We start from the raw sequence: 14,565 nt of genomic DNA on the forward strand, positions 1-14,565 counted from the left end.
CAAAACAAAGCAAACGAAGCAACACTACCACCCCCAAACACACGCAGACACACACAGAAAGAAAGGAAATTAGTCCAAACCGGCACCTCCGTGTCTGACACGTTTTCCCTCTTTTCTGGCTCTCCGCTAGGTGACAGCAGCGAAACCGGAGTGAAGCATCCCGTAATGGACTTCTGGAGAAAACGATTTTATCCTTTTTGCTAAACCCTCAGAGAGTAATGCAGTCAAGAAACTCGTACTATTGGCTATTTTCCTGGAAATTACAGAGCCCTTTGCTTTTAGGCTTCCCGCCTGCAGGCCTCAATAATTTACAAAAGTACGTCTCTGCATTGTATGCATTTAAAGCAAATGTACTTGGGCTGGAAAAAAGTCAAGTATTGTTGGTTTAATGCAAGTAGTTACTTCATAATGTCAGCGATTAGTCTTGTAAAATAATCCCAAGTTCTTACTTTCATAATCCGTATGGACCCGATCTTTCAGGCGGGAACCCCCAACTGCACTGAAACTGCAGCAAGGCAGGAGATTAAGTTCCCGTGTATATTTACACCAATGTCCAATTTTGTAACAGGAATACTAATTTTATGCACGTGCATTTAAATGCTGCTACTCTTTTGCTGTTGGCTGCTCACCAGGCTGAAGCAGTAAGGTTTTTTTACCATGAACCTTCAAACCAGTTATGGCACAAGCTAGACTAGTGTCCAAGCAGTTACAGCACAAACAAGAATCCAACGTGGAGCAGATGAGAAGGAAGGAATTGAATGCACTTGTCTGAAGACAAATCCGTCTTGACGTGAGTTAAAGCACTGTAAACCTGCTGTAAGGAGGGCACGTTCTAGAATTCAGAGGGGACAGTATAAACCCTCTATCTTGGTCCTATTCCTGACCTACTCCAGAGTGGGGTTTTTTGTGGGACAAGAAGTAGAACTGGTATAACCCCAATATTCCAGCTTCTGGGCATCTGTGAGATTCTCTTGTGTGAGTAAGGGAGATCCCTTCATAGCTTCTTAGATACCAAATACAGAGGTATAAAGGGTTTGCAGCACCCAGAGTATTTTTCAGAAAGAAAATAATTATTTGAAGTACTTCTCTCTCTGTTCACTCACTTTTTATTTTGCCATTTTATCTAATGTTTTCATTATCCTGAATTACTCTGAGGTGTATGAACTTAATTGTTTGTGTGCCCTTAACATTTATCTTTGTTCCTTTTATTTACAAACATCCTTTTTCACAGCCTGGCTCTATAATGTCTATTGAGTATTGAAAATGTTCTATTGAATATTTTTTAAATGTATTTTAATTCAAGTTTATAGTCTAGTACTTCACAAATGTTGTTCCAGTTTTTGACAGTCAGCCATGTTCAGATGTTCCATGTTTCAGGATCAATTCCTTATGCTGCACAGGAATTTTTTAAAGTAATGTTGTCAAACAAATTGTATTTGTGACCAAAAAAAAAAAAAAAAAAAAAGGATAAAATAGAATTCAAATAAAACAAGGGAGGGGAATACTTCATTAAAAATATTTATTGGAAAAAAATTCCCATCAACACCATTTGGCTATACTAAGTAAGTAAAACACAGAGTGTGACTATGGTAATTAGGATGCAAACAGCTAGTACCATGAGCAGGATGATTCGGCAATATTTGGAATGCTTTTTTTCTCTCTCTTTCTTTTTTAACAAGGTATCATACCCAGGAGTATAAATATCCCCCATCCAGAACTGTAGGTCATTAGGATTTTCCTAGAAGAAAAATCAGAAAATAAACTCAGTTTGTCTCTGTTGCACATAAAGTCATTAGAACATACCCAGAAGAATTTTGGCTATCATCAGATACTGATTAATGAATTTAAGACATCACAGCGCATATGTAAGACACTTTCACTTGAACGTAGGTTGTGCTACTTGCCAGATGCTGCAAATGTTCCACTGGGGAAAATTAAAACCACACTTTTCATCCAGGAACCAAATGTAGGACACCAGCTATTGAAATGTGATCAAAAAACCTAGAACAAACCATGCTGCCTTCTCAGGAAGAGATGTCATTGTAATAAACACAGATCTGACTCTCTTTCCCAAAAGTGGAAAAGCAGGAAAAAAAGCTTACAAAAGTAATCCTAAAAGTGGGTTGTGCCTACCCACAGGCAGGAAGGATCCTGCACAGTATGGATGAGGCTCAGAAAGTGTATGTAATTTGATAACAGAATTTTGCTATGAACAGTTATTAAAGTGGCTATATAGTATTTAAGAGCCACATTTATAGGTCTTCCCTATGTAAATAGGGAAGCTGAGTTGCATAGTGTTGTGGTTTAAGACTTTCTTTAAGTCAGGGATCATGTTCTGCAGCGTTGAAATTCCTGGAGTCTCACCAGATGCGCAGACTTCCTTTCCTGATCAGACTCATGTTAGTGTCATGTCTGTACCAGAGAAATACCTCCATATTTACCTCTGGAGCTCCACCAAAAGGACCGAGAGGGCTGAACAGGCCTCATGAACATGGTTCATGCATGCACAACACAGCCCACAGCAGTTCAGTTTGCCCCAGCTCAGCTCAGCTCAGCAGTGCATTACCTTTATGTGGCTGGCCAGGTTAGAGTGCAGCGAGTGTCTGTCATAGTCCTGCACGGTCCAGGAAGGGTTTTTTTTCTTCTCCTCCCAGTCGTCATCCACCTGGATGTCACTATACAACGGGTTTCTTTTGATTGTGGATTTCAGGGTGATGGGTGTAATGTGTTTCCCCAGGGCTTTGTCTATCATTTCTTGACTGACCCTGTTCAAGTCTAAGCCTGGCAGCTCAGTGACAGTTCTTTTTTCTCTCTGTAAGGCACAAGGTAGATCAGAAGCTGGCTTTCATCTTCATTTACCTACAATGCAGGCACCCTTCCAGAATTATCATTCATAATACAGCAGAGTCATTTTTAAAATTACACATGCAACAATTTTTTCTCATTCTGGTAAACATCTATAGTGCAGTAAAGGAGCCCAACTGTTCACTTTGTGTAGATTTTTTCCTTCTGGGGCACGCAGGTGGGTACAACATTAAGTTCTTTTGCAAATATGGACTGACATAATGCCTGCTGAAAGAAAGCCTCTGCTTTAGCGAAACAATGCTGTGGAGCAATACAGTAGAACATGCAGTTCTGATGAAAGCCACGGGTGTGTGATGCAGAAACAGAGCTGTAAGGACAAAGCAGAATGAAACACGGGGGTAGCAGTGTATAAATGGCAGCCTGGACTGGAATTGCACCTCTGGCAGCAGGGCATGATTCACAGCTGTTGAATGATAGACCTGTGCCAGGATGTCAAAGAGGTTCTTCATTCAACTGAGGGAAAGTCCTTATTTTGGGCAATGTTAGGACTCCTAGGTAATTAAATACCTGAGCAGCCTCCCAGCCACAAAAGGTGTTAAATCAGACCTTTTAGAACATGTGGGTGACAAGGGAGCGGGATGAACAACCCTGGTGGGATTGCACTGTTTTGAGAACTCTCAAGCTGCTTCTTAAAACAGCATTAATAGCCTTTTTAGGGGTCCGTAGGATGGTAGCTACCATATTTTTCAATCTGTAATTGCATGGAGGAATGCAATCAGGCGCTCCAACTCAAACTGTTCAACATTTTGGTTCACCACAGCCTTCTGCCTAAGAAACTTTGGATTTACCTGTCACTGACCTGTGATTCCATCATGCGACAACTTCCTGAGAGACCTGCTCCTGGCAGAGCCCTTGCCCTCCACTGACTCCCCTCCCATTTCTCAGGGTTGCTTCTACAGAACCACCACAGTGCAAATTCATCCTTCCTCATTAGAAACACTGCTTCCCCATTAGCACCTTTGTCCTTACAAACCTCATGCTGAGACAAGGGGGTCCTTGGCCTGTCCCAGTGTCCCTGAGTCAGGTGTGCTGGGCAGGGGGCACTTCCCAGCCCTCTCCCACCCTCAGAAATCACAAAGATCTGGGCAGCACCTGCTACAAGACTCACGTAATTTAAGTGCACATAATAAACAACCAAGCTGGGTCCTGAGAAACTTACTTCCGTGCAAGGATGTCTTTCCCAGAGTATTTCACTTCTATGGAGATCTCCAGCTGTGAAAGTACCACAGGCTGGACTTCAGCTGCAAAAGGGCTAGGGGCATGTCCTGCTTCTCCTTCCACCTTTCCAGTGGGAGCCCAGGGAATCTGACCACCTGCACACTGGCTCTGGAAGCTGCTCAGGTCCCACATCAGTCAGTGCAGGTCCCTAAGGTGATAGCAAACTGCTGGCTTCTTCTGCTTGAGTAATTTTCTGCCCCTTTTTTGTGCTGGTGAATCCACTTTCAGTGGAAGTCAGCCACTGCATGTCATCACCTACTTAATGACTGCAAGATCTGTTCATCCACAGACACATCTGGGGTGTCTGGGGCAGGCAGGTGTAGAAGGATCCATGAGGACTGGCTTCCTTCAGAAAGTGAAGGTGGAGAAAAGAAAAGAGCAGACTTTTTCAAAGAAACCCTAGGAGGAAGCATCACGCTGGCATTCGTATCACTAAATCCTGCAGAAGCGACTAAGCATGCTTCCCATCAACAATTGCCATTAGTAGGTGGGTGGATCCTCAGTGACCTCCTGTCCCTCTGTTAGTTCATAATTTCCACATGTTGTTCCTTAGCCTTCACATCTCCCTTGACAATACTGCTCTTTGCACTGCAGTTACAGCTGGCACCGAAGCCCTCTGGGCTGTACTGGCCAGATTTCAGCTGAGCTGGTGTTTTTTAACTGCCTTTTCTTTCTGACTGCATTTTATTTTATTTATTTTATTTCTTGTTTAAAATTTGTCATTGACCTTAATGATTCTTCCCTCAGGCTTGCTAGATAGTTGAACTTGGAGAACATTTTGTTGAAGAACGCGAACTGTGTCACCAGGGGATGTTTGGTCTCCATAGGCTAAAATGTTGTGAAAAGAATGTGACTTGACAGTAATTTCTAAAGCTGTTTTAAATTAAATTCTCTTCCAAACTTGGAAGAGATGGCATGATGCAAATTTTTTTCACAAAGAGAGGGCTTTGTGGCAAAACTTTTTGCTCCTTCTGTCTGGAGTACCTTTCTTTTCATAGTATGAGAATGGAAGAATGTGGTAGCTTGGAGCAGAGGTAGAGAGGGAATAGACTGGGATGGGCAACAGGGTTTTACTGTGAGAAATGGACTGGAATTTAGGATAGGATATAGTTTGCAGAGGTTTTAGAGAACAGACATTGAAATGACAGGCTAATCAGGAGAATATACTAAAGTACAAGTAATGCTTGGTTGTAAAACCATGTCTTAGAGACTGGTAAGGGAAAAGAAAGGACAGGAGCCTGAAGGACATAGAAAATGTTTTAGGTCTAAGAAATCATACAGAGAATTATAAAGAAGATTGCAGTAAACATTAGCATGTATAGAAGCAGATAAACATAAGATTAGATAATAAAAACATGCTTGCAAAAAGTCTTTTTTTTCTTCTAAGATGTAAATCATGTCCCAACCACTGTCACAGACTTCTGTGTTTTGATTCTGATTCATGAAGCAAATGTTCAAAGAAATACAAAAATACTGTAAATTTAGGTATTTGTTACAAAATTTGTACAATATATACTGACTCTAAGCAGTCAGTATGAATTAGGGTGGAATAGAACAAATCAGAGGCAATTTATGTTATTATTTACTGAATGGAAGGATGGAACAGCAAATATTCAAGCACTAACTAGGAAGAACACTGAGAGACTATAGATGAAATGTGTTGACAAAATAGTCATTTAACAAGATGAAAAACGCTCAACTCTGCAAACACATAACTGTGTTTGATCTACATATAGCTCATGAGCAAGAAAGCTATTATGGTTTATAACTCATGTTTCACTGAGAACAGTTTGTCCCTCTTTGACAGACTCAGAGAGCTGGCATGTACAAAATTAGGATTCTGTAAAAAGCCCAAAGATCAATAGAGAGTCAATGTTAGTTCCATTACTGAATCGACATGTGCTTGCTCCACAGTTTTTTTCTTGCTGATTATTTCATGATGTGAATTGAGCATATAGATTCATTACAGTACATATAATTAAAATTATAATTTAATCTTTGTTGCTAGAAAATATTTTAATCTCATTTTTGTCTTGACTTTATCCTTTCATTCCCTCTGCTGTTGCTGTTAGCACTGAAGCAACCTAAGAACCTCACCACTCTTTCCTCAGCCTTTGATATGAGACATCACCCACCAAAACCAGGACATCAACAGTTAAGGCTAGGCCTTGTTTTCAAGCCTGTCTTACCTGAAAGAAGAGAACAAAGAAACACTTAAAAAATTAAGGAAATTTACTGGAAGTCAAATTTTTCTTTCCTCGCCCCTCAAAGAGATTCAGTTCCTCTTGTCTGGTGGCCAGCCCTGGTCTCCAGCTGGTATTGTGAAAGATGCTCAATGACAGAGAGAAATGCCATTGATGGGCAGCTATACCTAGAAGTTTCGACCAAGAGAGGCTAAAGAAACTTATGGCCACTACATATTCCAGGATTTGTTTTGTAACAGCCTCCTCAATCCTAGTGAAGGTGGGTAGCAAGGGTGATTATTATATTTGATAGTAATTTGTTAAATGCTATAACCCTCTGTTGTGCAAAAGCCTGGTAACACATCCTGGAGGACTCTCCCAGCACTTGGAAGGGCATTTTTCTGATTTAAGCACCTGCATGAAGGCAGAAAAAGGTCTGAAAGACAAAAAGTTGTTAGAGTGTAACCAAGAATCCCTTGGATAGCTGTAACAACTGCATGGGCATTGCTAGAAATTTGGACAATACAGAAAGCTTATCCATTATGTGTAATAATTATTAGTAGTTTAGAATATTTTCAGCCAATTTGATCTCATAAAGGATGGAATGGAAAAGCAATTAGGTAGGCAAGGGGTAACCAGGTGTAGGTAAGGAGATAAGAAAGACAATAGGGCAGACAGCTCACAAAAGGATTCCTGAGAATGAAGAGTGGGTCCAGAGGAGGGCCATGAAGATAATCAGAGGGCTGGAGTATCTCTCCTATTCAGGCAGGTTGAGAGAGCTTGGGTTGTTCAGCATGGAGAAGAGAAGGCTATAGGAAGGTCATGTTGCTGCCTCCCAGTACCTACAGGGGCTGACAAGAAAGTTGGAGAGAGACTTTTTACAATGATAGGACAAGGGGAAATGGCTTTATGCTGAAAGAGAGCAGGTTTAGGCTAGATATTAGGAAGAAATTCTTCCCTTTGAGGATAACGTGACACTGGCACAGCTTGCCCAGAGAAGCTGTGGATGCCCCATCCCTGGAAGTGTTCAAGGCCAAAGTGGATGGGGCCTTGAAGCCACCTGTTTGAGTGCAAGATGTCCCTGCCCATGGCAGGGGGGTTGGAACTAGATGATCTTTAAGGTCCCTTCCAACTCAAACCGTTCTATATTTCTATGATTCTAGGAATGAAAGTTTTCCTGTAGAAGGAAATGAAGGGATCTGGATTGTTTGCCGGAGATATTAAGGCAGCCTCATGTACTACAAAACAACCTGGGAAGTCACCAGATACAAACAGGAGAGAGATCAGCAGGTGGTTGTAACCACTTAACCTAGTGTGGCAGGGGTATTCAGAGAAAAGCAGGCATTCACATGGACTATTTTAACTGTGCACCATCGGGACTACTTGCATCCTTATTCCCTTAAAAAGGTGTTTTATCTGTCACTGGTAATGGAGTTCTGCAGAGTTGTGAGTACATCACATAAAAACTTTTGTACAGTCTCTCAGACCAAAGCTCCTGCCAACCTTTCAGCTGGCTCTCATAGCGGCCAGTTGCAGATGTCTAGGGAAGAACATGGGAGAGAGTGAAAATACGTAATGAACCTGTGAGCCAGGAGACAAAGAAGTGACACTAACCTGGTACCTAACTTGTAGATTAAAAAAAAAAAAAAATCTCTTGTGCTGGTACAGTGAGATACAAGCAAAGGCAGGACACAGGTATTAAGTGAGATGTAATACCTGCAGGCCAAAAGAGCACCATGCCAAGAAGTAGCATGCTGCTCAAAGACTTAAGTGCTCTGTGCTGTTTTCCAAAAACAGGGAAAAGAGGGAAATATGGGCAAGAAAGAGAAGTTTGAAAATGGCAGAAAATCGCCAGGTTGGCTGTAGGGTACACATGCAACCTGGCTATCAGAAACAGATATAGGGGATTATCTGGTGGACACTGTGCATTAAAACATACTGTGGGGCAGAGAGTCAACTGGAAATTTTCAGGGTGTTCAGAATGTGGTCAGCAGCTATCCATTTGCAAGAGAAAGTCTGTGCTTTTTATGCTGCTTTTCACAAGGAAGGGCCAAGATTCCTGGATTTCTTCATGGTTTGGTTTAGTCAAGGTAGACAAGGAAAATACATACTAAGCAGGGAAGCTGTTTAGTTCTCCTGAAACGAAAGAGGAAAGTGCAAAGAAAAAGCAGCAGTTTTTTATCTTTACATCAAGCTACTTTTTGTAATGGAAACAAATTTCAAAACTTATAGGTAGAGAAAACACATAGGCATTAAGTGCATTTGAATTTAAGAGATCTCATAATAAAGGTCTGGAAGAGGACAAATACATCACTGAGAAGTCACTTTGCACAGAGAGTCCTGAGTGGCATTAGTTTCTTAAAAGAAAACTAACTTTTGAAGGGAGAATTTGGGCTACTCTGAAGGTTTAATGACTTTGGGAATCTTTAGATCATGCACATATGTTCCGAAATTAATTCTCCCTCCTCCACCCCCCTCCCCTTTTTCCGTTTCTAAATTAACTAACCCTTAACCTCATTGCTCTCTCATCTTAAAGCAAAACATGTTATTCCTGTGCCATTAGTTCTCCACTGTGCCATCGTGTTTATTCTAGGGTCTGGAACTCATCAGTAATTTTCCCTTTATTTGACTGTCAGCAAAAGGGGGGAAAAGAGGCGAGCCCTTAAGGCAGAAAAAATAATGCACAATGATTTCTGCCTGAGCACCTTGAATTCACTACTGACTACACTTAAAAAAAAATATAGGTTGTGTCCTTGGTTTAACATTTACAGAACATACCACATTGCAAACTCCGTTTCTGGAGACATGGTGAGTACAGACATTTCCTTTGAAACAGCCATCCCGGGGCTGGGAACAGAGTTCCAGGAAAACCTTCTCGCTGGTGGCAAAGAGCAGAGCACAAGTCAAAAAGCACAGGGCTCCCCACACATTTTTAATCCTCCCGCAGCTCTGCAGCCCTTGGCTCGGTGACAGTGCGTTCTGTTTGACAACAATGGGAAGAAGGATCCCTGCTGCGGAGGAGGCTCTGTGTGTGGCTGCCTCTATCCTGCACAAAAGAGGGGCTTAGGGGGGAAGGGGGGGCGAGGAGGGGGGGGGGGGGGGGGGGGGGGGGGGGGGGGGGGAGTGTGGCCAGCATTGCACCATACCCTATTGTTTGGGATCCTTCAGGCTCCGTCCCTCGGTTAGGGCTGTTTGCATGGGAGACCATAGGAGACCGTGTGTTCCCCCGCCCCAGCTCTCCCTGGGGAGTCGCCAACAAAGATTATACAACACGAGCAGAGATGGCTGGAGGCACTGGAGCAGGCAGAGGGAAGGGTGTCTGGGGTGGGGAAGAAGCTAGGGAAAGTAAAGCGGGTGGCAGGAGCGGGAGGACTTTTGCAAGTGGAGGAGGACTGGAACGGACTCCGAGAGGGAGCAAAGGAGTCTGCGGAGCTGATGGGGAGAACTGTCTAAGAGGGGAGAAGTGCAACAGGAAGTAGCTGTGGGAGACTTTAAGCCTCTTTCTCATTCCTTCCCCCAGGTTCACGTTTTTTTGGCTCCTACTCCTCATTCCCCTGGGGAATTGGACCGCCACCCAAAGCATCCTCGGGATGCAGACTCTTCTCCATCCCGCCTCCCCCCCCACCCCCAACCACTTATGTATGTCTCCATCTCTTGACAAGAAACAGACCTTGGAGCTTTTGCTCATGCTAGGGGTGGGGAAAGGCGAGGGGCTCCCCGAGCAGCAGGAAAGGAGCACTGTGGAGCAGCGAGTGGGGCCCAGAGGGGTGTGAGCTGATGCAGCTGTACTGCTGCTGATCCAGACATGAACTTCTCCTCTGCCAGCTCCAGGGCCTCTGCTAGGCAATGCACATTTACATTTTTACCAAGAAATTGCTACTACCTCTATATAATAACCTAGATTAATGCAGTCAGTGTGTTTCACACTTCCAACAGCTGTCTTTCAGTATAGGGGGAAGGTCAAAGTACAATGAGGAAAACAAGACAAAATAAAAAGGAAGCTGTGGTGAACTTATATAACTTTGGAGCAAGAATCTCTAATGTTCTTTCTAATGTGTCTTTTTATGGAGTTTGAGGGATAGGAATATGACCTGACTTTCAATTTTAAGTCTGGTTTTTTTTTCTTGCTTCTCCAGAGAGCACATTCCATGCACCCTTTTAGTATAATTAATTGGTATTTGACTTCAGTAGACATTTAGGGAAATGCTATGAAAATGTTACAGAAAGAGCAGTAGAAAGCCTAATATACTGAAATGAAGTCAGCGGATCTCCCCTGAAGAGAGTTAAACTTCTCATGGAGTCTGATCCTCACCGAAGTCAGTGGGAAAACTTACAGGGAAATTAGTGACGCAGATTAAGAGATGCAGGAAGCTGAAACCACACCTGATGTCTCAACCTCACAACACTTGTGTCCTGATCCTTAAAACAAAGTAGAAAAATCAGGAAAAACAGCAGCCTCTTATAGACCTTACCTGTAAATATACTCTGTTGTGCCACCGCTGCACTCCAGGTAAAGCTGCATCTGGGAATTTTGCCCAGCCGGCTTGCAGACAGGTGGGGCTTTTCTCTAAAGACTTCACCTCCAGTTGCAGGAATTTATCGGGATGGTTGTTGTTTGGCAAAACGGAGAGGTCCATGTTTCTGTGCTGTAGAGTAACAGCGAAAACAGCCTCACCCCAGCTTCTGCTTCCTGGCTGTGCATGCTCTTTCTATTATTAATGATGTGAAGAAGGATAGGACAGTTTCCTGAAACTGTATCTGACCCCTGTTTGGTGTCAGGCTCACTTATATCATCTACCAATGATAAAAGATTGTTTAGAAGTGGCAGAGCAGACAGGACAAGTTTCTGTAAGTGCCCAGCTTAAGTTTTCAGGTTCAGGGTCTATTTTGATAGATACATATGTGCTCATTAAAACTAACAGAGTACCAGTGAGGAGATGCATAAGACACTTAAATGCATACCAGCACTTCCTCAAGTGATCTGCCAAAAATGCCAAGCCTACAATACTTCAAAGTAACCTTTTTTTTTCCCCCTAGAAAATTAGAAGCAGTTCCCAGTCCAAAGCAAGTCTTCCTTTTCTGTGGCAGTACCAAGAGGCTCCTTTGTGCTGTGTGGGTTGGTACCATTTACCACGACAGCTATAACGTGAACTTTTTTTAAGTTCAGGGATTTCTTTCACAGTAAATTCTTCTTGACCCTGGGAAATATTAGATTGTTTCAAGTAATTGACAACAGAAGTTTTCAGGGAATTGATTCTGCCTCCGTTCAAGTGAGAGGGGGAAAAAAAAGACTGTTTAAATGACTTAAATGGTGTAGTCTCAGCCCCTTCACTTCTATTATTTTATTCTGAGACTTGATATTTTCATCATAATTTTAGGATTTTTAAGTCCTTTTGACCTTCAGCTAAAAAAATGCCCCCTCTCATTGTGGCTACTACATACAACTAGCAAAAGTAGCCTTCTCTTTTTATTTTAACTTTTTCTTTAGACCTTTATGTTTCCCTAGGATATGTTTCATTTTTGATGACCCTGCTGCAGAGGATAAGCTTTTGAAAGTTCATTGCTTGAAATCCAGGAAAACCTGTTTTAGATCAAACTTGTGCTGAGAATTAGGGCATCGCAAAGCTTTTAGCCTTGTACTTAGATCAGAGAACCAAACCAATCTATTTTCTGCACAGAAAATTGTTGGGAGTATAAAAAGAAAACAAAACCAGGAAAATACATATTTTTTTTTTAAATCCTGATGTAATAAATGAATACTTTGATATATATCTATAAAAAGTAAAATCCATATCTACTTTGAAAACTTGTGATTTTTCCTTGCACGTATATTGTAGATTATCCATTTAAAGTTATTATTCTGCCACCTTTCAAGTAGATGCTCCAGTAAGTACCTGTGAGCAGCCAGCAAAGAGACAGCAGTGACTGTGTTTCTGAGTGGACATGCATGCTTCTGGGGAACCTGCTGCTACATTTACATCTATGACTCCCCAGGGCAATGAACCCCGAAACACCAACACACCTTTCCAGTGCACTCTGGGGATTACCATGAAGCTGCTGTTTTAGACTTGCCATGAGATGTGGTTCTCACTTTTTTTCCCGCGCAGACAGGAACGATTTGTGTTCTAAAATAGGTGGGTATATAAAACCATTAATTCTCTCTTCAGCGGGGATAGACTTTCCAGCATCTCTCTAAACACAAGATTTTTCTGTGCTAATGTAGGACGTAACGTGGGTGTGCAACTGTGTGAATTTACATACTAACACTACTTTATTTCATTAGACGTGACATAAGAAGGTAAAACCCACCTTATTAGGTCAGACCCCTCCTCCACAGGATCTATCACAGTGTTTGAAAGGGAAAGAAAGGATGATGTTTAGGGAGACAGTGTACACCTGGCAACTTTCTGCAGTTCATTCTTCTTTTACTCCCTCAGAAGCCACACGATTTTTTTTTGTGCTAAAGTGTCTCTTTTCAGGCCTTTTATTATCTCTTTATAAACTTGTGGTCCATAAATTGCTTTGTAAGCCTTCTGATACTAACTCCTCTAGAAACAGACTTCAGAACCTCATGACCATCTGCTTAAAGTGCTTATTTTTACGTCTTTTAAACTAATTTCCATACTAGTCATATTGAGGATGCACTCTTTGCAGTAGTACTGCAGGATTTGAAGAAGAGCTCCCCATGCAGATTATCCATCACCTTCAGGATTTTTTAAACCTCAACTGTGTTTATCTTAGTCTCTTCCTTTCCAGTTTCAGTCTCATCTGGTAAGCCACCTAGTTTATTCCTTTGCTTATTCCATTTTCAACGTGTTACGCTGTAATTCCACTACATTGTTCATGAGAACACAGCAGCCATAAATGAATGCAATGCTCAAGTCGTTCCAAAACAGCCCCAAAACTGGGAAAAATTATGTCTTCTTACAACATGCAACAGTTTTTGGTGCTTTTTTCCCCTGCTATTCTCACAGAGCTAGTAACTTCACGCCATAGTAACAAATTATAGCAGGATTTTTCTCCACCTCTATGACTGCCAGTTGCAAGTTCAGCGTATTGTAGGAATAGTTTAGGCTATTTTCCATAGCTAACAACCCTAACAACCCAAAACCTAAGCCACTTCCTCCAGAACAAAGCAGCAATTTCCCTTCAGAGTAAATGGCAATGTGATTAAAATTCATATATTTCTTGAAGAAAGTTATGAGAAGTGGTAGGTATCGTAACTTTTGGTCACTGCTATAGCTGGCCAGCACATATGTGGGAAGAAGGAAGGCCACTGTGTACCAGCCTAGCACAAACCCTGTGTACCATTTAAATCCCACTTAATCCAACAAAACAGGGTCTAAGTGGGATTTGATTAGTGGAGAAGCCTACTATAGCCCTTATGAGGTAGAGTGAGTTTCACCTTTATATGTTAGCTGAACCTGACTGATTTGAAATTCATTAGTTGAAATTTTACATATTCGTCAGGTTGGAAGGAAAACATATCAATGCAGAGGGGTTGTTGCCGAAGAAGGAAGAACAAATCCAAAAAAGCAGTAGACTCTGGAATGTCCATGCCCCCATAAGGCTTTGGCTTCTCTGAACACAGCTGGAAAGGGCTGCCTACTGCCACTCAAGCCTGTGGAAGGGCTCTGTTGGGCTGGCTGATGCATGCCCTCCCCACAGCGTGGTGGGGCTCAGGTCACAGGCTGGGCACATTCTCAGAAGATTCTCATAATTTTCTGGCAAAAGAGGCGTTTTGGTCTGTGCTGCTCCTCTGAATGATGATAGAATGTACTGAAGAGGAAAATGAACTTGATTTCAAATTCATACAGAAAAGGAATATATATTTGCTATATATACACAAAATTGCTTCAAAATGATTCACATATATTTAATTATTAGTTTTGTACTACAGTTGCCAAAGGAATCAGAAACAGAACTATCAGCATTGTAACATCCTGATTTCAGTGATTACATTTAAAAAGAATGTCATTTGACTCTGCAACTTTAAATCCCTGAGTCCCAACCAAAAGTATTTTCTTTTTATCATGTTGCTGTAAAGTGATCAGTTCAGCACAAGTCACTCATCTGTTTTTGACCGATATAGGGAAAGCTAAAATGTACTTTTTAATTGTTGTGACTAAGCCAACAATTCCTGTTGGTGGAATATTGAAAATCAGCAGACCATAAACATTCAGAATAGTGTGGATGATATCAGTGGCTGGTAAAAAAATTGTCCTCTTGTGCCTAGCCTGGACACATCTTTTCTTCAGCTTGATTCTTAGTTGTGATTCAAGTGAGTGCAGAAGTATTA

At 41.8% G+C, this 14,565-nt stretch overlaps 1 protein-coding gene across 1 annotated transcript; it reads right to left on the reverse strand.

The window, feature by feature from the left end:
• Positions 1 to 1,558: 1,558 nt before the first annotated feature.
• On the reverse strand, positions 1,559 to 13,824 carry MINAR2 (membrane integral NOTCH2 associated receptor 2). Its single transcript, XM_027903609.1, is given in 5 exon segments — positions 1,559 to 1,738; positions 2,567 to 2,812; positions 10,739 to 10,936; positions 10,939 to 11,112; positions 13,726 to 13,824. Coding segments are annotated over 5 exon segments (897 nt in total).
• Positions 13,825 to 14,565: the final 741 nt, after the last annotated feature.

Source organism: Empidonax traillii, unplaced genomic scaffold (assembly GCF_003031625.1).
Source record: "Empidonax traillii isolate 1590-97213 ecotype Southwest subspecies unplaced genomic scaffold, ASM303162v1 scaffold2:size4533513, whole genome shotgun sequence".
NCBI classification, from domain to species: Eukaryota; Metazoa; Chordata; class Aves; order Passeriformes; family Tyrannidae; genus Empidonax; species Empidonax traillii.